The sequence below is a fragment of the Calypte anna genome, chromosome Z, assembly GCF_003957555.1.
Source record: "Calypte anna isolate BGI_N300 chromosome Z, bCalAnn1_v1.p, whole genome shotgun sequence".
Lineage (NCBI taxonomy): Eukaryota > Metazoa > Chordata > Aves > Apodiformes > Trochilidae > Calypte > Calypte anna.
In genome coordinates this window covers 42,678,096-42,703,488 of record NC_044274.1, presented here as the reverse complement: position 1 = coordinate 42,703,488, position 25,393 = coordinate 42,678,096, and the positions used below count along the sequence as shown (strand labels likewise).

Genomic DNA, 25,393 nt, shown 5'->3' with positions numbered 1-25,393 from the left:
CACTTTTCAAAATAAACAACATTTTCCCATTTAAAAATGACCTGCTCACAATAGAAATGTCCTTATAGGGTTAATACAGAAGAATCATACAGAAGAAAAAAACAGAATTCAGAAATTGCGTAGAGTAAATGTAGATATATTGTGCTATCTTATGAGTACATTTCTGCTATGCCCAACACTATGGCTTTTATCAATAGAAAAAAAAAAGGTTTTGTGAGATTATGAAACTGGATAAATATGTATTCACTAAAATATATTTCAGTTTTATATTATCAAGATATTACAAAGTTAAACATAACAATACAGTGTTCTGAATACAGGAATTACAATAGCACCAGTTTTGTGATGTAAATAAAGTAGAATCACAGTATTCAATGAATTATACATATAATTCTCTCACAGCTACTATTATAATTTTTAAAATAGGAGAATAAACACTTGAAGGCATTCAGTAAGTTTCAGGTGTACAAAGGAGATCTGGAAAACTTTTCTGATCTTCTGCAGACAAAAAGCTTGATCTCTGTGATATTAATAACACCACAAATGTTTTGGTTTGGAAGAAGTGCTTCTGTGGCCAGTTGCCTGACATTTTTTTTTCATAATCATTGTCTTTGAATCAACAACATCTCTGTAAAATTTGTTTCTACTTGGTCAACATATAAAAGGTGTTTGACAGGAAGAGAAGGTGGCTAAAAGCAACAGATAGATAAAGAGGTCACGTTGCCTATCCTGTGACAGATACCTAGGCTAACTTCTGGGTTCTTTTCATTGAGCTGTGGCATCTTGGTGCCATTTCTCTTAAAAGGCATATGGATAGTTCTGGTGAAATAAATCCTGTCTTCATCCAGAAAGTGTGGCATCCATATGTGAACACCAGAATTTATTTGTTTCTGACTTTCTGCCTCTTGAAATTCCCCTTCTGCTCCTGATACTCTGAACACTGATTTTGCCCTGAGTTTACTTATAGACTAATTCAAAAGGACTGAAGGACTGAAAAATTCCCAGTGACTTCTCAGGAATTTAGGCCCTTTTTTAAATAAGCCTCTTAGAAGAAAAACATTTTATAGCAGTAGATAAAATTATTTCTTTATGCTTTCCTGATTTGAGTATGTCATATTCTTTGAACTTGTATTCTAATGAAAGCTGTAAAAATTTGTGAAAAAAACCCTTTCATTTTTAAGGACAGACAAATTAAAATGTATGAATAAATGTCTGTCACTGTTCATTGCATTAAAAATCAATCCAGCAGCCTTTCAGGGCAGAAATATCCTTCCACTGCAATACACAAATTTTAGCTTCATCAGTGTATTGTACTATATCTAATGAAACCAGTGAACACAGGCAGTTTGCACAACTAAGAGTGTTGTGTACTGACATCTTCAGTCTTCAGTAACTTCAAAGTAGTTCAAATGAAATACAGAAAAGGGAAATTCACCCATCCTCTCACAAAAGCAGACCTCTGAGATCACAGTTGTCTCAGAATAGGCTTGATTAATTTTTTAGTTACTGATCAAGTAACAAGCACCGTGGTCAAAATCCCCTTTCTGTTGATGCCATTAATTTATTAAATAATCAGGAGAGGTGTTTAAATAATCCCCACAGGTTTACTCAAAGATAGCACCAATAAACTCAGTAGTTTTTATAAAAAGAATGCCCTAAAAATCCCCCACAAACATATATAGTTTTTGTCTAGCCAAGGTCTCTTAAATAATTTTACTTGGAATTTCAGAATATAACAGCAAGACACCCAAAAAGACCTCCTTCTAGTTTCTAATTTTTTTGGTAGTGAAGACTGTTAGAAATACAAGTAGGTGTACGTGCCTAGCCAGGAGAACTTGGTTTGGTGAATTCCTGAACCAATTACCCTGTATATGTTGCTCTAGAAGGCTCCTTAAGGAAAAATGCTAGAGCCTAACAGAGATGTTGAGAAACTTGACGTAAAGATTACTGTGAAAAAAAAAAAAATTATTAAAATCGTGAAGATATTTTTGCCTGTATCTGTTGATACCAGACAAATGGCTGGCTGAATAGACAAGCTGATAGGGGACAAGGGGAGAATCAACTGCTGGCAGCAGGCAGGCAGATGGAAAGGATGGGAGTTCATGAAGCACAGGGCAAAATCACCCTACTCAGTGCCACACCAACTGTCACACACTCATCACAGGCAGAGGGAAATTCAAAAGGAGCTTTAAAATTTTTTTAGGAAGCCTATGACTTGTTTCTTTTTTTAATTTTTAGTCTGGCAGTAAGAAGCTCCTAAAACAAGATTTTTGACAAGTCAAATGTAATTTTACTGTAATGTTACAAAATGGTAACCCTATATGCATATGCTTAAAATAACTGTAAATTGAGTTTTGGGCAGCTGTTTTTTCCCGTTATACTGATTTTTAAGCTTTTCTCAGAAATAAATCTGGATTTTTAATTATTATTTTAAAAACCTCAAATCCCTAATAAAGACTTCAGACTAATACTTTTCAAAAGCCGTATCTGCTTTAGTACAAAACATGTCTCATGATTACATTGGTTTATATACACATATAAATCCTATTGATGTTCATGTACCACTGAATATCCCAAGATAATATTCTAGGATTAAGCTCCAGTATTAATTTGTTGTGTAAATCATCCATAGCACTGGATTTACAGAGGTCCCATTATTTAATTACACTAAAAATTACAGCACCGTCCTGCAGTTCCAAAGACTGTTGAAAAATTTTGGTTGGGAATATGGAACAACATGAAGATCTGTGTGAGCAGATCCACCAGGACCTGAAGCTGGCCTTGGGAGACAGAAATAATGCACCTGTTGGCACTAAATTCTGCCACTGGTGTTCCAGTTGGGCATCCACCAGGGAAGGACCAGTCTCCTGACAAAATGTCCCTCCTCTCGTGACCCAAAAGGACCTAGTTTTAGGCAGCAAAGTTTGCCCTCATTTCCACCCCAAGAATTCTTCCTCTTTTTCAGTGTCTGTGGTGTAAAACTGCAGTTCTTATTGCAAATTAATTAAAGCAAGAGCCAATTCACAACCTCTCCTTAAAAAGCAAAGTAAAAAAACACAGGCATGTTATGATAGCTCTTTGGTGTAAAAGTGTATACAAGTGGCAGATAAAAGTCTTTGGGTGGAGTTCTCAACCTTAATTTGGATTTAATCCTTGCAATTGACCTCTGTTCCTTGGCTAGAGTCTAGTGCACCTGCACCTTTGGCAGCACAGAAAAGAAACTATGCTGATAATCAGAACAGCTGCGCGTGTCTGCAGATAAATAAAACCTAAAACCCCACAAATGTCCATATGCTTTCACAGTAATCCTCCATTCTTTACAGCTTTCTTGAACATATATAGCTGTTCCGTTTAACCTTCCTGCAGTCAGTTGCTTGCCATTTTCCTCGCTTCTGCACAAATACACAATTTCTTCCTCTCCTTGGAAAGTTGTGGGAGCCTCTTCTCCAATTTATGTAGGTTACAGGTTCTCCTCCATTCCACTCCCAGTGCCCAGGATTGACTTGGTCATTCAAGCCTGTGTGAAATCATTAAAACCAGATAAGTGATATTTATTGTCTCTGGAGTTTCATGCTAACAAAAGAATGTTGTTTTATCCCTTTGTTAAAAAATGCATGTAATATTGGTGTGAGAAGAAAAAACCCATCTGGAAGAACAGAAGTAAAATACAATTTACTATTTCATGAGGCAATTGGTGCCATCTGAACAAGGGAAAATCTACTTTTTTTCATTAATTCCTATCTAAAATCTTTTCTCCCTTTCCATCTCTTGGATGTCCATCACTTCCTTAATTCCCATGTTTCTCTTTTGATACCTAAGATGCCACGGATGTTTTATTCAAATCTGAGAAGCCTCAGATGCATTCAGATTCCTTCTAAAAATAATATACTGTAAATCTTTGTAGACCTTGTTTACACTGTTGAAATGAACATTTGTAAAAATTTGTGTTAATTAATACCAATTAGAACACTTTTTTTCACTTAGCCTCTGAGTTACTAACACCGATATGGGTGACATATTTCAGACATGATCTGTGGTCTTATCTAGAAGAGACCAAGATCAGAAAACTGACACAGTGGTCTTCATTCTTATCAGAGGAGTTTATTTCTCTTGAATTAACAGAATCACCATTAAACATCAACATCAACCATAGTTTTCAAAGTTAATTTGATGTAGTGAGTAAATTAACCTCAGAAAATTACTAAGAGCTGAAAATTGCAATACACAGCTGGAAAAAAAGAACCCAAAATGTAGCAGAATATATATATGCATATATGCATATATCTCAGAACAACATAGCAGAAATAAGACTGGCTAGTACTAGTCCATGAGCTAAGGTGGTCTCTCACAGAAAGGGATCCAGAGGTGCAGGGAAGGCCCATCTGAGTTCTTCCCATTTTGCTTTAAATGAAAACTTCATGAGAAATAGGCAGCTAGACCTAAAATGGTGTGGTGAAATCTTCTTTAGTGATCATCTAATTAATTCACAAGACTTGTGATAAAAGATGATACCATTAAATTAACATTTAATTAACAGTTATAGAAATAATTATTTGCAGTAAAGTTTTTTTTAAAAGTTAAATAAAGTAATAGTAAAAAGTAAGCTGATATAAACAAAAAAGCAGGACCTCTGCTAGGCTTTATTTTCCCAACTAGTATTAAAACATGAAGTGTTTCAAAGCAAAACAACCCACCACTAGGTAACATGGTAAACTCTTCTTTTTGATAAAGAGTTATAAAATTAGTCAGGGAAATTGTAGCTTTCATTTTAACACCTTCCTCTGAGATAATAAAAGCAGCAGAAAGTTCAAGACAATGCAACACTTGAAAACTGGGCTGCAACTGTTGGAGCAGTTTCTGCATTCCAAGGTGCATAGGAACCATAATCCTCGGAGGGGACAAGAAGCCGTGGTACTTGCCTATCCAAAAGGGCTTCCTCCCGCTCAAGTGCCACAGCCACTGCATGTGTTGTTCATTAGCCACACTTGCTAGACTCCCCAGGTATCTAGGCTCAAGGAGAGATGACAGAGTAATTAGCATTCCACTGAGTGACAGACATCTCCCATCAACTTATCAACCAGGGACACCAATTCCAATATAAAATATAAAAGATATAACCAGTGCTTCATGGGAAAACCAAAATTAACTGGCATGAAAAAGTAACTACATTCAGGTAAAATCTTAAAATTCTGAATTAATTAGAGGGAAACGAAGGTCCTAGTCTGATTTTTCTAACAGAAAATTTAAATTAGCTCAACAACTAGGGAAGTATAAACAGGAAATGTGTACCCCATAGTCATACACTATCTTTAAACTATTGACAAAAACACTGGTAAACTCCATTCTTTAAAATAATCTGCCCATACTAAAATCCAAGATACTGAAAGATACAGCTTCATGCATTTGGTAGTAGAGCAGACTGTGTCTTTTTAAAATCATATCCCAACAAAGCTAAAGCTTTGAATAATACATTTAAACTCTTGTCTTTGTGTTTCAAATAGAGCCAAGTGTGTGTAATTTAGGGGTCTGGATTAGGGCAGTGGCATGGTTTTGAGAGGCAATGTTGTGTGGTCTGCAGTGACTTCGTGTTTAGAGCAGACCAGAGAGCAGTTGTGCTGTGTATTGACCAGACTATTTCAGAATGAAGCCAGTGCATACTCTTTGCTCTGTGTTTGTACTTAAGTATGCCAGACCCGAAGGAGGACTTGTAAACCCTAGCCACTGAGTGATCTTGCCAACCTAAAGCCTTCCAACTAGTATCAAGCATGCAAGCAGCATCAGGGTGCTCTTAAACCATTTATAGATTAGGCTAAATCCTCAGGCATTAAGACACAAATGGCATTATTCACATATGCCAATAACTGCCAGCCATCAGTTCCTCCATTTTCTTATTTATCCATCTTTATATCACGTCCTGCTTCACCTGTCACACCTGCTGTTGCCTCCTCTCCAATGCTGAGACTCTGTCATATCTGTTGTCCTCTATTTCTGACTGCCATTCAGTGTGTGATGCCAACCCCTTCAATCTCCCAGAACACCATGAGTGGTGCTTGACAGGTCCCAAGCAAGACAATATGCTTTAAGAGACCCAAAACCTCACCTAGCGGCAGAATAAATCAATGACATTATGATGATTTTGCTGATTTCATTACTGTTGCCAAATAATGGAAACAGAAGATCAGCAGTGCTACAAAGGAGATAAAGACTGACTTCTTTAAGAGCTGAGACAACAAGACCTGAAGGGTAGTGTGGTGTTCTTGAATCCACTATGAAAATCTTGAACAGATCTTGAGGTGCAAGCCCATCACCAACCCTGCAGCGCTCTTAGATTCCATGCCGGAGCTGCATTCTTGTTTGCTGTCTTGTATCTCTTCTAACAGTACTGGTCCCATGGGTGCCATACAATGACACCACACAAGGCATGGAATCAGGAAATTTTATATAAGGAAGAAATCAGAGTGGTAGCCCACAGTGCTCTGCACAGGCCCGACTGAACAAAACCTGGGCCACTCAGTGTTGGCATACTGGGGCATTGTGTGAAACCAATTCATTGCAGTACTGATGGAATGATCCTGCTGCAAAGGCCTCCACCATTGATGATGCACTCAGCCTGAGAAGCTGGGGATTTGTCATGGTGTGCCTGCCAGGGCCTGCAGGACAGCCAAGTGTCAGCCCTCACAGTCTGTATAATCACAACTGCCCTGGACCAAGTATCTCACACAGTATCACAGGTCCCACCAAGGGCCTCCTAATTTCAGAAGCCACCAGAGTGTAAAGGATCTTGCAAAAATCTGTGTAGGCTCTGCTGGGGTAGAGGTGTGGCAGGATGGCCTCAGCAACACTGATCATGGCTTTACACTTGACAGACGGTCCCAATACAAAATGAAATCAACTGGTTGGGGTCAGGGTTGTGTACTATTCATGGCACAGGCTCCCAAGCCTTCACTCAGTGAGGATGTCACAGAAGTTTTGACTGTGCTTCTCCTGACAGTAAAGACCCATGCATGGTGCTGGTACCTCAGGTAGCATGCTGCTAGACCTCTGGGCCCATCTACCAGGCATGGAATCTGCAGGGAATCAGGAAGAAAGCTGTTACACTGACAAAAGCTCATGGAAAGTGTTGTGGTCCACCTTCTTACTCAGACAAAAAGTCTAGGAAAGATGGCTCAATTAATTTAGGGTGTCCTCCCAGGGTATCTGTTTTGGTGGCAGGATATGCCATTCTCCTCTTCCCCCACAGGCTGGCCACATACCAAACTTGGGGCTAAGAACAGATTTGAGCAGCAATCTATGTGGTATCACTACTAGCTAAGCAAAAACAAAAATAGGGCATTGTATCTGGCTTCTCCTTCAATACAATGACAGCCCTGGAACTAAGCTGTTTAAGTAAACATACCTTAGTCCTTCACTTGTTTTAGAAACTGTGAAAAAAAAAAAAAAGCATCAATGTGAATAAGTAGATGCTGTATATCACTGATGACATACAGAAGTGGTCTGAGCAATAACAGTTTCTGCCTTTTACTTCAGTCCAAGTACCAGGGAGAGACTTTAATACTGTAAAAAGGAAGCACTGCAAAAATCATGTTATCTAATCTTTTCTCCATAGGAGTGCTTCCTAAATGCAGAGTGAGAAACACACAACTGGAGAACAACTGTTCTAAATGTTACACCTAGTCAGGGGTTTTGATGTATTGTAGGGAAATTAGAGCAGTCCTGAAGGAAGAAAGGAAGATACCACTTACAATAATATTACTAACTGTACCTCTAGGCAAAGCGCCAGACACAGGAAATGACAAGATAATGTTATTTATGGAGTTATGTAAATCTAATGTTTCCTGATTTAAATTCCTCTAGAGATGGAGTCATAATGCTTTGTTGAAAAAGCAAATAAACAAACCACACATCACTTTTTTCTGTGTAAATGATTCCATTTGAAGGGATTCTGTGTGCTTTAAAATTTACGCAGTCGGGTCAAGAGCACCCTCCAATTTAAAGCAATTGCCCAAACTGACATAGTATTTTGGATAGCCACTAACCTTTAAGAATTATATGGAAAACACTTAGCACAAAGACTTTGATGATTTTACATTAAATTACTCAATTTAAAAGATCTTTGTACCATTCTGATAAATTTAACTTCATCTAAAGCACACTTGACTAGCTATAAAAGTCATAGCACAGGAGGACATTTAATTTGAACTGCTGTAGTAAATCCATGCTCTATGCTGTCAGTGAAGCTGGGGGGTGACTGAGAGGCTCTGCTTTTCCCAGGGTTTTCTTTGACCACCTGGGGAGTAAACCTGATCCCTTGAAATAGGTGTGTGGTGCTGCTTACGACACCTCATGGTATTCAAAACATTCAGATGAGACTGGCAGACATTAAGCAGAGCTTACCAGAAGCCCTGCTCTGTACTTCCAGAGTGGCAGCTGAAAGTCAGACAAGATACTCTGGGCCTTCAAAATTACTCTAGGTACCTGAATCCCTATGCTGGAGTCACTAGCAATAATACCAGTTATGTATTACAGCACAAACACAGCATTAGGAGAGGAGGGCAGTCCCTGAACTGGGCAACACTGAGTCATCATGAAGAATATCACCTGTTATTTCAGATGTGTTATGCCTGTGATTCTCAAGGTCTGAGGCCACATGCTGCTAATATACAAACATTAAACAAAATATCAGTTCCTGCCTTACAAAGCTGGCAGTAAATTTTTACCCTATTCAGGCTCTAATTAAATGTTTGACTCAAGAAGCTAAAATCTGACTACTAAAAAAAGACACAGCTGTGGGTTCTGTCTGCCCAGCGAAGAGTTCCTTGAGTGCCAGCAGTGAAACCATTTCATATGCGAGTGACCCTTAGGGAGGACACGTTCCTATGGGATAAACAAAAACTGTAACATAAATCACCAAAATTGCTGCTCAATCAGGCTGCTGTGGGATCACTCAGCCATAATATCCCCCAGATGCTTCTCTTCATGTTGCCAAGGACCTTTTCACGCATACAGAACAAAGCTAGAGAAATGAGTTTGTAAGCCACTTCTCTACAATGTAGTAGGAAAGGGTTTGACACAGTGCAAGATTTTCATGGCAATTATTTGAGATTTTTTACACCCACACTATCACTATGGCATGAAGCAACTTGCATCACGACAAGCACATCTTTATGTCTGCTTCTTTCCCTGCACTTGGACACTGAAGAAGAGGTTTCCTGCCACCTGCAACAAATGGATGCGATGTATGTCAAAGCTCATTAGAATCCCTAATAGGTTTGCATAAGCCCGCGTACATTTATGTCCAGAAAGTAAATGCTTCTGCAATAAATGGATGGCATGGCTTTGTATCTTGGTCTCAAGTCCATCATCTAAGCATAGCAATGTTTTCTCAAAGAGATTTGCTTTCTCTAAGAGGCTGGTTAGTTGAAAACGGTTACTGAAAAAACTTCAACACCACTTGTGCTTTTTTACTGCTCTAACAGAAAAAAAAAATGTAAAACAATCGAATAGAAGTTTAAAACAATGACATTTTTAATAGTAATATAATTGATTCCTATTTTTAATGAGATTAGCTAATTTACTGAAAATCAATTCTAATTTTTTCATTTAATATCTAACTTTTGTTTGATCTATTAGAAAATTACAGTTGACCTTCACCATTATTTTTATTTGCCTGCTGGAAATACCATCTATTTAAATGTCAACAGTAGAGGTATTAATAACAGAAATACCAGAATTGATGATGGTGGTGATTTCCAATGGAGAGCTAGGCAAAAGTATAAAACAAAATTTATTGTCATCTTCTTCTACCACTTTTAAGTGTGTGCCTGGGGTTGTACTTTTCTAAGTCAGCTCCAAATGGAGGCCAGGAGAGTTCCATTTACCAGGGACGAAGCTTTCCTACTGTGTGGTAGTCTGAGATAAATCACTACCCTAGGATTTATTTGTTTGTGGATTTGGTGATATGAACGACTTTTTTTTGTAGATGTTTAACACTGTCATTATTTTAGCATTCTTCAGTCTAACTTCTGCAATGCACACTGTAGCCATGAACAAGAAGTTACTACCTACAAATAATATGGGTCACCAGGAACAAAGTCTTTCAAGCAATAGGAAACACCTTCCAGCAGAATAACAGACATTCCCAAGGGATCAATTTAATGTTTGTGTCTTCAGGAAAAAAAAAATTAGAATACTCACACCTTATAGCTTTGTTTGGATAAGTAATAAAATAAAAGCAAGTGGAAGAAAACTATTGTAGGAACTGAAATTTTAAGTAAAACAATTAGCAATGTGAAATTTATCATGTGTTCACAAAAGCAGGTAATATTTATATTTTAGGAAACAGTACCTTCCATCAGCTGGCAGATATTAGAACTAAAACTTTCCTTTTGCATGTTACCAAAACAACATAATCTGGCATAACTGAGTGGAATGAATGAAACAAAATTTGTTACGCATGCTTGTGTGTGCTTCCTGCATGCCATTCAACCACTTTCTGTATACTGTCTATTTCTTTCATTTCCAACTCTTCCCCGTTTCAGTTTTCATTTAATGGAGTAATGGAGAAGTCTGTTAAAGACCCTCCTGATGTTCAGCTTGATCTTGAGTCTGGTGCTCACAATTCAACAGAAGGTACAGAGCATGCGTTATTCCAGGCCAAGCTCTGTGTTACCATGGCTAGCATTTCTCCTAAGTTATTAATCCTGAAACCAAAATCACAAAGCAGGCCTTCCAAAAGCAAGATTGGACAATTTCCTATTTGTCTCCTGCTTCAGGACAACTATAATTATTTATAACCTTTTACTTATCTTTAAATGTCATAAACTGAATATTAAGGATTTCAAGTAGTTACAGAAACTGAAGACCTGCATCCTCAGAAGAATATGGTAAGGCATACAGGAGCTGGCAATATTGTATTGACATAAGTGAAAGTAGAGCCAAGGAAGTGGTGGGTGAAAGACTGGGCACTTGTTCTATTTTTCTTAACCCAAACTAGCTCCCCCATTAGGAAAGCATCCTCGCTTAAGATGGACCGCTTCAGGAATTCATGCTGTGAGTAAGGCAATACCCCCACCTGGAGCATTATGAAACTAATAGTATTTTTATCCTCCAGGGGGTCTGAGTCCCAGGGCTTGCTCTATTTTGGGGGGAGCTGTGTAGCACAACCAAAGTAGTGTTTATCCAAATGAACTCAGCCTCAAGTGCAGCATTCAGCTCAGGGCAACAGATGTGCACAGCAAATACATTCACTTGGAGAAGTCTCTTACTGTTCCCTGCAAGCCCGAGCAGCAGTGTTCCAGGTGACCTTGTGATTCACTACCAGGAAGTAGCAGCTGCCCGCATGATGACTCCATCCAGAGGGACACTTCTTTGTGCTTACCTCCTACAATAAAAGGAAAAACAGACTCCTGCTCACAGAGATCTATATATGTGCAATAATAATCAGGACTGAATGCTGGTTGTGCTGCTAATGGCCTCCCCAGAAGTAAACTGAACATGAACTTTGGTGTGTATCAAAAAAGCTACAGCATTAAGAGATGTAGTGAAATAAAATGCTAGCCACAGGGGCCTACCATTTATAATGAGTAACTTTAAAGGTGATATGAGGTTGCAGATTCAGAAACACTCATAAGAGACTACTTTAGTTTGGACACCATTTTCTGTCTCCTGTAGTCTCTGTGAGGAATGAAGTGCAAGAAAATTCAGCATGACATCTGACATGGCAGAAGGGATGTATATCCACAGAATACCTAGGTCAGCTTATATTAACAATTTCCACTCATCTTCTTTGACTTCATTCACTGATTGTCTCATGCCCATATCCTCTCAAGTAGCAAGACATGAGTGCCTGCTTGGAGCACCTGTGGCTGGCAGAGAGGAAAGGAAACACCAGCAATCAAATCTTCATCATGTCACTGACAATTTTTTTCTTTTTGGTGACAACAAACTTGACTCTGGACAGTTCTTTTATTCCCTGTACAAGTGAATAGTTGTTAGAGAGGAAAGAGATTTGCTTGAGAGCCTTTCTCATCATAAACTCCATTTCTCATAATGCATATTGATGGTGACATTTTTACCTTGCTCTGGGAATTCCAGAATTTCCATGTTATCCCATCACACTGAAATAACTTTTGAGTGCTTTCATCATAATGCAAGAGCCCCTTTAAATCTGGTGTACACACCTTTGGAAAAGAATAAAAGTCCTGGAAAGAGAAAGGTTATTTGAAAAATTGAAAAAATATAATTACACAAAATAAACTACATGAGACAGATTAAGCACCTCTTATATTAAAATTTTATGACATTAAAATTCTTCAAGGGCTGAGTTGTAAATTTATCTGTACATTGGTTAAACTCATCTTTGGAGTTAGGAAGGCTTAGGCTGCAGGTCTCAGAGGTGTTAAATCATTTCCAGCATGGCTGAAAACAGATGGTGAAAATGCTTTTGAAACAAAAGGCTTCATACCTGATGTCTTGAGCTTCGTTCAAATGGCAGTTCTGCCTTATCAGCTTGTGGGATTTCTGTCTTCCTAGGGGAGATGACATTTATTTGTGGTTGTGCTTGACTAATTACTGACACTTGAGCCTTCTTGTTTGGTTTAGCTGATGAAGTGTCATCTTCTATTTTGAGTGATAACATCCCATGATACTTCGTTTTACAGGGTCACACACACATGGATCAGGACAGGAGAGGGAAAAGAGAGGTTAGCAACTCCTAAATAAAGTGCACACACATGAGGCATTATAATACAAACTGTTGCAAACCAAGCATAAAGGACACCAAAGAAAGATAGGAAAATATTGGTCATAACAAATTATTAACAGTTATTAACACTTATGAAGCCTATAATCAGAACCAGAAAGAAATCAGACAAATGGCTGAGCAACACTGATAATACTCTTACTTTGAAAACCACATGTGTTCCATTTCTAAGTATAGATGAAGGATGAACCTGAAAAAGGTAGAATAGCAGAATGAGATGGGCATATTCATGCATTATAGAAATGAAAAGACTTTACACAAGGTATACTACAAGATCTGGGTTAGAAATCATGCAGAACATATTTGGATTTAGTTCCTTCTCTTTCAGAATGGAAAATGATCACCTCTGTAAAAAGTCATTTAAAAAATCACACACTATGAATGTGATTATAAACAGATTCTATTAACTTGTAAGATACTAGCAGAATGTTACTGAACCACCTACGTTAAACCAATGTAGCTTAAGCAGAAAATAAAAGGGCAAGTTTTAAGTAGCTGTTCCCTGTTTAAACTGATGGTATTTTCATTTTTACAACATCAGGAGCAGATCCACAGGTTCTATGCATTGGCCTTGCACTAGTGACTTAATTCTCCTAGCTGACCCATAATGTAGACAAGTGTAGAAGCTGTATATTTGCTGAAGTTACTCAATCCATGTTTCCTCCACCAAGTCTGTTTTTCTTCCTCGCCTGCATAACTGGACCGACAAAATCAAGATTTTTAAATTTTTTCACCCAACATTTTAAAGTAGCTCTCAAGTCTGACTTGAAACAAACTCAGGTAGGTCAGGTAGGGTCATTATAAAAATATAACAGCTTAAATGAAGATATCAGATCGCAGCGAATTCACAAATCAGTCCATCACTGCACTACAGAATTGTCTTACTGTTCTGCCATTTCCAGTCACTCTCAGCCTGGTTCCTGACTGACTCTCCAAGCTGTGCTCCTGCCCCGGGTCTTCTTCATGCTCTCTCATCCCTTTGGAAGGAGACAGCTGGATTCCTTCCAAGGGAGCACTGCCAGGCCTGGGAGGTGATGAGGAGCCTGAGGAAACTGGAAGCAGTGTGCTTCTCCCCCAGAAGCCTTGTTTGTTTTGGCCAGAAGAACTGGAGTAGCTGCACTGACCTGAAAGCATAAAAAATGGCAGATGGTCAGTTCCAACTGCATGAGTAGCTAACTGGTCACGTTGAGATGGGCACATAAACAGCTTGCCATTATAAGTTGGATGATTCCTTCACTTGATGTATGATTTGCTCTCTGTTCAGTCATCCTTGTTTGTGGGGTCTAACTCTGCAACTACTAAATGTTTATGTATGTTTTTATACGTTATGCTTCTTCTACCCACAGATCACAATTTCAACCTAGCATCTACTGAAAATCCCTGTTTCCACACCCATATTTAGGTACAGGGTGCTGGCTTTTTGGTCATGGAGAGACAGGTATCCCTACATTATCTTCAAGATACTTCCATAAGGCCCAGACAATTTCCTTTTCAGAAATCCAGGAATCTATTGTTCTTACAAACTAGTTGTGTTGATTAACACCCAAGTTACATAATAAATGTTAAAGACAGAACAGATCTGAATTTTTTAAAGGAATTTTTATAAATTAAGCCTAAATCATTGCAACACAGGTATTTGAAATCATCAGAAGAAAAAAAGCTGTTCAGCTGTCAGAAGACTCAGCTGCTTATTAGTTATTTGAGATTTCTGCAGCTGCTTTTTTTTTGTTTGTTTGTTTGTTTGTTTTTTGTTTTTTTTTGTGAGATTTTAGGCGCACCACAGTTGATCACTGAAAAAACACAATACTAATGCAGGCATAAAAGCCCAGGCTTCGCAATGTTGTGAACTGTGCTTGTTAAGCATGAGAAAATGTATTTCTAAGAAGCGAAGGATAGCTGTTAGGGGCTTTTTGAGAGGAAAACAGATTTTTTTCAGTGGTGTGTAATAACTGTTACACAATAAATGGGAAACAAATTCTAATGAATGTAAAAAACATTTTTTCCCACTTTAATAAATGAGAAGTGAACTCGTGTTGCTATGAAAAGTGTTTTCTTTCCTTGCACCATTCTCATTTTGTACTTATTACTTCCTCCATGCTGTGTTTCCCAGGATGATGGATATGATTGTGTGAGAGAACAAAAGGTCTGTAACTGTCAAGCCTGTCCTCTCTAAAAAGAAATTAAGCATTTTGATCTGAAGGTGAGTGTTAGGAACAACTTGTGGTTGAAAATAAGTAGCTAATCAGCCAAGATTGTCCCACCTTCTTAACGATGGAGATCAAAAGAGAATACCTCCTTTTGAATCCAAAATTTTCACTACAGCTTTTGTCCGGGTGCCAAGAACAGCATTCACAGGGGAGTTCAGAACTACTTCAAAGACTTCATCATCTTCCTCTAATCCATCATAGGTAATTGCTATATTCCACATCTTCGTTGACATTCCTAGCAGAAATAAACATTTTAATTACTCTTTGACTGCTATTTCAATCAATCAGCATGTCAAAGAAATATATTAATTAACATGTCTGCAGCTAGAATGGAGTAACTGGTGTATACTATTGTGTTCCTACCAACTGAATGGACTCCTGCTGTTCTCCCAAATAACATTAAGTTCAAATTTGTTCCTGGGCAATTCAGTACAAGTCCATACCCTTTAACAAAAAGCTTCTGTAGATGTGGGAAGTAGCACTACAATGCATAGGTTTAGGACTTTCATATCAGTTTTCAAGAGAAAATGGTATTTATTTATCTTTAAAGCTTGGTTTTAGTTTAGTTATTTAACAGATCTGCAGATGGATCAAAGACTGTTAAAGTTCAGCCTTTTAGGTAGGTTTTTATAGTTGGTTACAAATTTTTACTTGGTTGCTTCCATTTACAATATAACTACAGGCTTGCATTGTGGGAATGAGAAAAGATAATTTAAAACGAAGAACTAGGCTAATTATTATCTGAAATGCTACAAAATTTAATGAGGAGAACTCTGAGGCAGCAGGACAGATCTCGATGTACACATTGCTGTCAACAAAACATCCTGGGAACAGTTTCTGCATCACAAAGTCTGTGCTAACATCCAAAATTAATAACAAAAATATATGTACAATATATGTACAGCGTTGCTAAAAAAAATTCTACATCCTCATGGGACTTTGCATAAACCTAATTTCCCTGGTTCTTACCAGTGTGAATCCTCTAGCCAAGGGGAACTGTTAGTAAAAACAGACCCATAAACTTGGATAGGGCCTTCTTCTGCTCCTTTTCATTACCGTTTATTCATTTCAGCCTCTTGTGTCAATCAGTCCAGTCAACTAACATATCTGAGGCTTGTTTTTAAAACAAACTTTCATGCCTTACTAAATAGTTAATTAAAATGAATAAACAAAAAAATATGAAGAAAAGCAATACCTGTCAAACACATTAAATTGAGAACTGAGGAACTGATGGCTTGACTACTAGAGATTGTAGTCTTTTCTCAAAGCTAAGCCTAAGTGAAGGATTTTTTGAAGAGAGCCACCTGGAAAAGACTCTGAGGGAGCTCATCTGTTTTAACTGAGAAGCTGGCCAGCAGAAGGATATAGTGTGTATCTCTCCTATCCACATTCACAGTTGATTTTCATGTGGCTTATCACCATATTCAGAAAGACAACAGCTGTAAGCATAAATTATCCCATGCTTGGAAAATTTGCATGGATCAGCAAAAAAGTAATATTCTAGTGTAGAGCCTCACACTAAAAATCTCTTTGCAACAATCTCTAGCCACTTAAGTCTGGAGGCTGGTAAGCTTACAAAGTACATTAGAGGAAAGAGAACTGGAATTCTGGGCAGCACAATATGAAGGACTTTTTTAAACAGATCTGTCAATATTTTTTTACATTTTCTAATTTAGAACTTAAAAAGAAAATGTGACACTAAAAAAGGATCTTGCTGATCCTCCTGAGTGATTAGCTGGTTTCAGAGATCTCATGTGTGCTCTGAAAACACTGGGAATTAGGGCAGATTTCCACATTTCCTCCCAGTTTTATTTTCTGCTGGGTGTTCTCCCTTAGGCACCTCTGAAAACTAACCGGTAGTTGCTCATTCTACATCTTTTTGCCTTTTTAAGATGGGCTGTAGTGGTACTTTTCAAAAATAATGAGTTTTTTTACTCTAACTGAACTTAAAGGTACAATTATTCCTATTGAATAATCAAACAAAGATGGGGTATATATGAATTCATTAGTGGGATGCAGTGCTGCATAATCTCTGTAGAATGCTATGATTTTTAAAAATTATTATTATTTTTTTTCAAAACAAAAAGTCTAAGTCCTAAAGTAAAAATCCCCAGGCTTTGGCTGGATCTGACTTACTGCATTCCACACATCTGTTTTTCAAATCAAGTAATTTTTTACCATGAAATGCATTCTATTTCATGAATAGAAGAACATTCTATGTATTTTAGCCATTCACAGATTATATATTTTGTTTCCTCTGTAGTCACTGTGCCTTTCTGCCATTGAAATCTTACTCCTGTTAGTCTTGAGGTAGCTCTCCTGGCACAGCAGGCAACATCCTGGGAGGCCTTTGTGGACCTCATTTTCTAAACTTAAGTAGGTCCTGGACTATGGCAACAGGACGTGTTCCAAAAACCCTCAAACATGCATACACAAAGGAAGTGCTTATAGCAGCAAATGGATTTTTCACTCCCAGCTAATCTGTGTATATGTGCAAAATCAAGTTTTTCAAGTGAAGCTGAATTTCTGAATGGTAAATTGTTAAACTCTCATAAGGACTCTATTTCCCCTGGACCAAGGGAGATATTTAAAGCCTAATAATTGTAAATTGTGCAGAACAAAGGAAGGCTTTTTTCAGTATTTCCAAATTTGTATTAATTTTTACTATTGATTCTCACACAGAAAAAATAATCAACCTCCTTTTGATAATACAGTTACCATAATTTCTTGCTATTTACAGCCTCAGCAAAGGGCAGACTGCTGTTATGACTACAGTGCAAGCAGAAATGAAGTCTGACAATTTTCAGGTTCTTTTGCACCTTTCTGGTCTTGGATACCTTGCAAAACTTAAATTGTACTCTGTTTTGTCTAAATTTGACCACCACCCAGGTCAGATGTTTATATCTTTATAGCATCTCACAGCTCAGCTCAGAGCTACCTGTGAGATGATTAGGCAACATCTTTTCAGCACTTCTGATACCTTAAATGATGTAAAGGGACCATATACAATCTCATCCTAAGAAATAAGGAAACTAATGCAAAAGAAGCTCACTGTGCTTCCAGGAAATGAGCCTAAGTGTCTTTAACCCTATTCAGCTCCCACAGCTACAGCTACATATGCAGTTTCACTCTCCGCAATGAGAGCTTAAACTTTCAGAGTAAGTGAATGAATTTTAAAATTAATTCAGTGCACTGGTTCATACCTGGATCAAACTGAACAAGCTTGGAGGTAGTCACTGTAAAGTCACTTCCCAGCATAGCAGATATTTCGTTGACCTGCAAAGGAATCAAACAGTAAAAACAACACTGTGACCCATTTCACCAAACCACTGCATTCTGTTGGGTGTTGAAACTACTGTGTGTCTCTTCATGGAGTCTCAAAAAGACAGGTCAATCCATACATGTACTCAGGCTGAAAAAAGAAGGCCTAAAGAAAAAAAAAAGGCCTAAAACAAACAAAAAAAGAAGGCCTAAGGAATAAACATTATGATGTGCATGCTCATGGTTTTAAATCTGATAATTGAAAAAAAATTTTTTCACCTTAAAATTTTGCCTCATCCCCTTTCAAACTGCTGCTTGACAGCATCAGCAACCACTGCCTGGGGACCCAGCCACCCCTGGCTCCTGTACAAGCACATCACAACACCCTGGAAGAGGGGCAGCAGCCCAGACACATTTCCCCATTTAGCCTTTTGTAAGGTCTTGGAAGGCATGTTTGAATGCAGAGATGTCTCTCAGCCCCCAAAACTCAGGACAGGCACAGACTTGTACACATATCAGTTTGGGGACTCCAGCAGCTCCCTGGATTTCTGTAGGAGATTGGCACTGGACACCGGATTCCAAACTGCACTCTTGGTGCTGGAGTCAATTTCACTGGTCTTTTTAGCTGAGTGACAAAGAGAGCAAATCTCTGGAGTCCTGAAGGACAGGGAAGGATTGCCTCTGATGAAGTCAACCACAAAATTCCCATTGACTCACTCAGTAGAGTGAGAATCAAAACTACGTTTTCAAGTAGGGCTGTAATCCTGAGAAACTGCAAGGGAAACTTTTAGTATTTTTCTAGCACAGGAAGCTAGTAAAATCCCGGAATTTCCATTTTACAAGGAAAATTGAAATTTGTGAAGGCAAGTTGCATAAAAGCTGTTTTTCAGAACTATAAAGTTCATCTTTCAGTCTAGTTTTTCAGTCAGAAGACAGAGGCTGTTAATCAAGATACAGGGGATTCTCAGGCTGTATTCATAGGTTGATATTAGTGGGAGGAGAAATGAGGGAAGCTGCTATGAGTCTTCTGTATCTCCTGAGCTCCTCCAGCCTGAGCAGAGAATTAAGAAGTCCCAAGGCCCCAGGTTTCCCAAAGCGTGGATTTTCAAGTGGCAGTTCCTGGAAACTGAGTTTATGAGAATAGGGACACATGAAACTGCCCACCCTGACAAAGGAGGTTGTCAAAACTGAAATAGTACTCCAAAGCATTCCAGTTTTGGTTAGTAAGCATTTCTACCTAAAAATCAGGTGTTGTCAGAAATTTTTCAATCATTTGTACTGGCAAGAACAATGTCCCAGGTTTTAATTGTATGGCCTCTTTGATGATTACTGAAATACCTTTTAAGTCTCAGGAAGAAATTAATGGGCTCCACCACTTATTATTAAAATGCTTGCAGGTAGGAGCTTGGATTTTAACTTTACCTGCACTGCAATAAAGGCAGATTCTGCAGAGTATCCCATTCTGGAGATTTTCAGAGGCACCACTCCCACGTTCTCACACACTTCATATTCTGTCTGTTGCATTTCAATCTGAGACCACCGTAGCTCCAGCCTATGGGAGAGGAGGGAAAGTGGTCTGAAGCAAAGCAAAGCAAAGCAAAGCAAAGCAAAGCAAAGCAAAACCTACCCCCTGCTGCCCCCCACCCTCAGAAGCTGCTGACTGCTGGTTTAGCCAATACACATACTGAGTCCTTGTTTCCAAATCAACATGTTTGTGTGATCTGGCTGATTAGAAAGACTGAGGTGCAGTTGATGAATCTTCCAGTTTATCCTTGGCCTACCCCAAACCAAGCCTGAAAAGGGTTTCAGCAGCAAAGGGGTTATGCAGCAAGTTTGAGAAGAGGAGTTTGTCCCTAACATCGAGTAGGCCAAGGCAAGCTATCACTGTTTTCTCCTGCTTTTCTTTGAGAACAGGGCTCTCTTTGTCCCTGTAGTTTTATTTTACTCCTGTAGTTATTTTACTCTTGTAGTTTTATTTTGCTCCCCAGCATTTTCTCTGCAATATATACTCCTTTCTTCCCATCTGCATCTATCCTCCAACTTTCCTCCTCTAAGATACAGGGCATGCTCTAGGACTTTACCACCTCTAGCTGACTGCCCACCCCTCTCCCCTGACTTTAAAATTCTCTGTGCTCTTTGTCCTTCAGCAATGCAAGTGTCTGAGTCTGAATTGTAGAATTGTTTGTAGGGGATGTGATTGAACTGAGGAAGATCACTTGCTAGACAGGGAAGCCAATAAAGATCTCACTTTTTTAAAAGCTGTGACAAAAATTGGTGTGAGTCAGAGGACTTAAAGAGAGTGAAAGGAAATAAAATGAGCTTTGCTAGTTGACCTTTCAGGACTGACTAGTTGGCAACACCAGCGGAAGTTTCCTCCTGTCCTCCCACATCCTGTGATACTCATTGTGTGGGCAACACATTCAAAAGCTGATTAGCTTTTTTTTGATAAAGGGAATGCATGTACCAGATAGAGTCCAGAAGCATTCACATAAAAGGAGGATTTCAATTTTTATAAAATCCACATGCATATCAAAATTGTATTTCAAAACAGTGATCATTAGGTGATAAATTGGTATTGGTTTAAAAACAAAACAAAACAAAAAGCCACAAATTTAAAAAACCCCACAAAACAAAACAAACAACAAAGCCTCTCACAAGCTTTTAAATACAATATTTAAAATACTATTTTTTCTTTAAAAGCCAAGTTCCTCTTTGTTCTGGAGGCCCAGTGCAGCTAGCAGATCAGCCTGCATCTCTTAAACTCCTATTTTCCATAAGATAAGGCAGCTTCTCTTTGCTCGTTTCCTAAAGCTGTGGTGCCACGCATTGCTGTTTACACCGCAGAACCCACAGTTCCCCACGGGGAGTGGCAGCGTTTTGCTGGTGGCTGTCACTGAGGGGCACCTGTGAGCCGGCACCGCGCTGCTGGGAAGCGCCGGGGCCGCCGGAGCGGGGATGTGTTTGTGTATGGGGACATCTTTTGGCACAGCGCGAAACTGCCGGAACGCTGGCTCGGCCCCGTCCGGTCCCCTCCTCTCTCCAGCACGCAGAGGAGAGCTCTGGGGAAGAGCTCGGAGCATGGAAGTCACTTCCCTTGCCATCAGACTTGGTTTGAGGGTAGCCCGTTCAGCAGAGGAAAACACCATTAATAATCTTTCTAGGTTGCTTCAGAGTAAACAAATGGGTTGAGCATTCAGCCCTATTTTCAGAGATGGAAATGATGCCCCTCCTGTAGAGCTACTCGCGTTTTGGCCTTTATTGCCAAAGCACAGTTCAGATGACACCCCAGCCTCTAATTTTTGGACTTTAGGCTTCTATGCCACAAGGAAATTTTGTTAATAGCCTCGTACAAATTTTGGAGGTGGGTGACAAAGAGGATGCTGTGTGCCCCCCACCTTCTTCCAGTGCTCTTTTTCAGGAGTATGGCTCTTACACTATTTACTGCTTGAGAGTATCCCCTCCATCGTGGTCTCAAGCTTGTAAAAAAGGTGTTGCTGTCAGCACAGGGCAAGAGTGACCTTCAACTGCAGGACCACATAGATGAAGCAACATTACTGTCCCTCAGCACCCTATATCTTAGGCCTCTGAATGCCCAACTCTTGCTTATAGTAAACCCCATTATGGCCCAAAGCCCCTTGAGAACTGTGCCCCAGTCTGACCTGGAACCAGCCCTTTGTACCTTTGGGGATCTGCAGAGTTTCCACTGGCATCTGTGACTTGAAACTCTAAATTGTCTGAATTGACTTCCTGTGATGGGTTGATGACATAAAGTATGATTTTGCTGTTTAAATCCTTTTGGCTAAATTCTTCCTGAATAAATCCACCTAGGAAAGAAGAGAAATACTCAGGTGAATTACAAGCCTGTTGATAAAACGTCATAGCTCATCTAGACTCTTTATAAGCTGATCAGCAACATCCCAGCTTGTTACAGGCTCCAATTTCTTCCCATGTGACATATTTATCAAATGGTCAAGTTCAATATTCACCTTTCCTTTCTTGACACAAAGAAAAAATATTTTCTCAACATCAGTTATTAACAAACATCTCAAACTCTTTGAGGATTCATGATAAACATGAGACTTAGGTTTTCATGTGAAAGCTTTCTTACTGCATTCAAAGTTTGCTCAAAGCTTGCTAAGAAATCTTGATTTCCTCTATCAATCAAACATTAACAGGGTAGGTTTCAGAATACAGTCTAGCATGCCCCACAACACACAGTTTATAGAATACTGCACCTGTTATTATATTTTCCAGGTAGCCATAATAAGGACCTCTTAAAATCTTAAAAATTATTTTGTCATCTTCTGTATCAGGGTCAGATGCCTTCAGGGACCTGGCAGTAATATAGATCCCATAATTGCCATTTTTGAGCAGCTCCACATCAGAAAAGCAACGGAGATGAATAATTTTCGGTGCCATTTTGTCCAAATGATCCACCTGAATCAAAGTGAAAAAAATATATATTCACTTTGCTGTATCAGGATATTATCTGTCCTACTTTGTCCTACATTGACTTGCAGCCTGCTCTAGAAGTCTGATGCACAGTTAAGTGCTACTTCCCATAGAGGTTTCCAGGCCCAGATTGCCCAGTCACTGCACGCAGCAAAAAATAGCACACAATGGAGAAGGTAAGATAAATTCTGTGTGCCTCTGCCCTGATCCCACACTCCCTGTACTCCCTCTTGTTTTTGCTCTACACAGAAAATGAGAACACCAGCAAAGGCTTCTCACCTCTGTTTTACAGTAACAAGCATGGAAGCCTAAGGATTATGATAATAACAGCCATAGGCCTGGTCAATAGGTTTACTCAAATCTGTGTCACCTTTCACAACTTCTGATTAATCTTCTAGCACCTGGAAACAGTTGCTGCTGTTTCTGTACCTCCTGTTGAAACAGCACCCATTTCTTATCCTACAGCTTTAGTCTTTGTCATCAGGAAAAGTAAGAAGCATCTTCGTTAGTGTTTTAAAACATACAGAATTTAAATATACAGTGCAACAGGGCCTGCTTTGCATACTGAAACATGCCAGATAGGCACATACAAGAAGCCACAGCAAGGGTCTCTGAGCCTATGACAGAGGGGGAAGAACTAGAAAGTGAGGGAAATGGGAAGTCAACAAAAAAATCCTAATAAAGGAAGGATGAATTAGAGTAGGTATCTTACAAACTCACAGGAGGGCAAGTTGTCCAGTTATAGAAGTGAAGTGACTGTAAATCAAGATTACTGTGACATGAAGTTCCTCAGTCATCCTACTATCCGTCACATGCAGATCAGTGGGTCATGTACTAAGTGGGAAAGCTGAGCAGGAGGAAGTTCATTCCTCCCCATAGATGGGCTCAATTTTGGAGTTGAGATTTCTTTGTAAAATTTCTTTTTAGCAGGTACATGTATATAAGTATATACATACTTACATTGATAGAAGCAGGAAATATTTCTTCCCCTCAAAGCAGCCCCTCCCTTTGCAGAGTATAAAAATCTTTGCCTGAGTAATGCATTGCAGCAAACAGTTAATTCTCAGGATTAATTATTCATAGACCAAATAAAGCAAACATTGTAGCTGATAAATACCTCAGTTCAATCACAGACTGCAGCAGACATCAGTTCTCATAAAAATTACTACATTTTCTGTCTTATCATGCTATATATCTCTTTAAATAGGTCTGTGGTCACACTTGCCTGAATGGTGAATGCCACTGGCTCGCTCTGCACCCTCCCATTCACGATGAAGCCTTGATTAGTCCTATCTGTTGCAACAAATGTAAATCTGTCAGTCTGGGAATCCCCACCTCGGTGCTTGTATGCAACATCCCTGTTGTCCACATCTTGCTGGGTGAAATTGTGCTGCAGTAGCACAGCTCCTTTATAATAGAGATTGCCATACTGTGGGAGCTGAGCCAAGAGGAAGGTAAGGTTTTCTTTGATAGTGTCTGGGTCCGAAAGTTGCAAGACATCAGGAGAAATGAGTGCCATAGCACCTTCCACTAATCTTAGCCCTGTGTTCCTAGATAGTGTGGGCAAAGCTTGGTCAACTGCTTCCAAAGAGATCGTGAATGTCCCATGCTTAGTCCTCAGTCCATTGCTGATGATGAATCTGGCAAAGAGAGGCAAGGTAGTCTTCAGCATGTGTTCTTGATTCACCATGTACTGAAATGAAATGATAATACACACCTTTACTACAGGACTTGCCTGTGTTGATAATGCAAAAGTAGTAGAGCTGGTCTGAGCTAAAACCCAGGCTGTGGGTGGGGTAGATGTTTAACTTAAAAACATGAAAACAGATGGCCAGGTATATCTGGAGAGTTACAACACATCTGAAGGAATCTGAGTAAATGCCAGAGGGATGGTTTTGAGGATGTACCCATCAGTCTCAGCAGTCATAACAGAATTGATCTAATCTTCTAGCTCAGATACAGATGGAGCAGCTCTAAAATAATGGGCTGGCTGGGGGGTTTATTACATGCAGATGTTTGTATGCATCCTTAAGTATATCTCCACTTGGTTACCTGGCAGTGGCAACTGCCAGGGAAAGTGCTGGCTTTGCCTACAATTTACAGAATGAGGTATGTAAAGTGTGTGGTCTACTTTGGCAGTGTTTTTGGGTTTGTTTTTTTTTTTTTTTCTGGTCACTGTTACAAGCCTTTTGTACCAAATAGTCCCAAAACCATTTAAAGAAAACAATCTGGAAAAAGATTCATTCTCATGTCACTTTACAGTTTTGTTTAGACACTAACTGTAACTGTAAAATTTTGTATTGATTTGCATTGATTTTAAGTACTGATTTTTGTTGATTTGTAAAACTCAAGTAAGATTTCACTGAAATACTATGATTCTGTGGGACACGCTAAATTGAACTACGCAAGTTGCTAGGCTGATTTTAAAAACATAGGTTTCCATATCCAAGGGTCCAGCCTGCTAAGTTCTTATGCTATGACAGGAATTTTTATTAATAGCAGCATAGTGTCCTAGAGTTGTCTCCCAAGCAGTAATATTTCTTTAGATGTACCAAGGATTTGATTATGCTACAGTTAGTTTTCCTTTCCTAAATAAGAGAAAGATAAGGGTGCCCAAAGGTGGAAAGAAAAGTATATTGGATGCCTATCAACTGGCTATGGGCTTTTGCCAATAAAAGTGACTGCAAAGACTTGTTACCAGATTTAGTTGTAG

At 39.0% G+C, this 25,393-nt stretch overlaps 1 protein-coding gene across 2 annotated transcripts in view; it reads right to left on the bottom strand.

Moving 5' to 3' along the window:
- Positions 1-3,317: 3,317 nt before the first annotated feature.
- Positions 3,318-25,393, bottom strand: part of FREM1 (FRAS1 related extracellular matrix 1) — a 55,820-nt gene continuing 33,744 nt past the window's right edge. The window contains exons 24-36 of one of the 2 annotated variants that reach the window (XM_008496246.1): positions 23,906-24,320; positions 22,464-22,665; positions 21,908-22,052; positions 19,651-19,780; positions 18,171-18,243; positions 15,053-15,202; positions 13,646-13,884; positions 12,903-12,950; positions 12,464-12,646; positions 12,075-12,200; positions 11,265-11,380; positions 4,920-5,005; positions 3,318-3,517 (exon numbers count right to left, since the gene is read on the bottom strand). In XM_008496246.1, the coding sequence (XP_008494468.1) occupies positions 3,318-3,517; positions 4,920-5,005; positions 11,265-11,380; positions 12,075-12,200; positions 12,464-12,646; positions 12,903-12,950; positions 13,646-13,884; positions 15,053-15,202; positions 18,171-18,243; positions 19,651-19,780; positions 21,908-22,052; positions 22,464-22,665; positions 23,906-24,320 (2,113 nt within the window). The remainder of the gene's footprint in view (positions 3,518-4,919; positions 5,006-11,264; positions 11,381-12,074; positions 12,201-12,463; positions 12,647-12,902; positions 12,951-13,645; positions 13,885-15,052; positions 15,203-18,170; positions 18,244-19,650; positions 19,781-21,907; positions 22,053-22,463; positions 22,666-23,905; positions 24,321-25,393) is intronic. The other variant, XM_030466734.1, reaches the window with a different exon arrangement.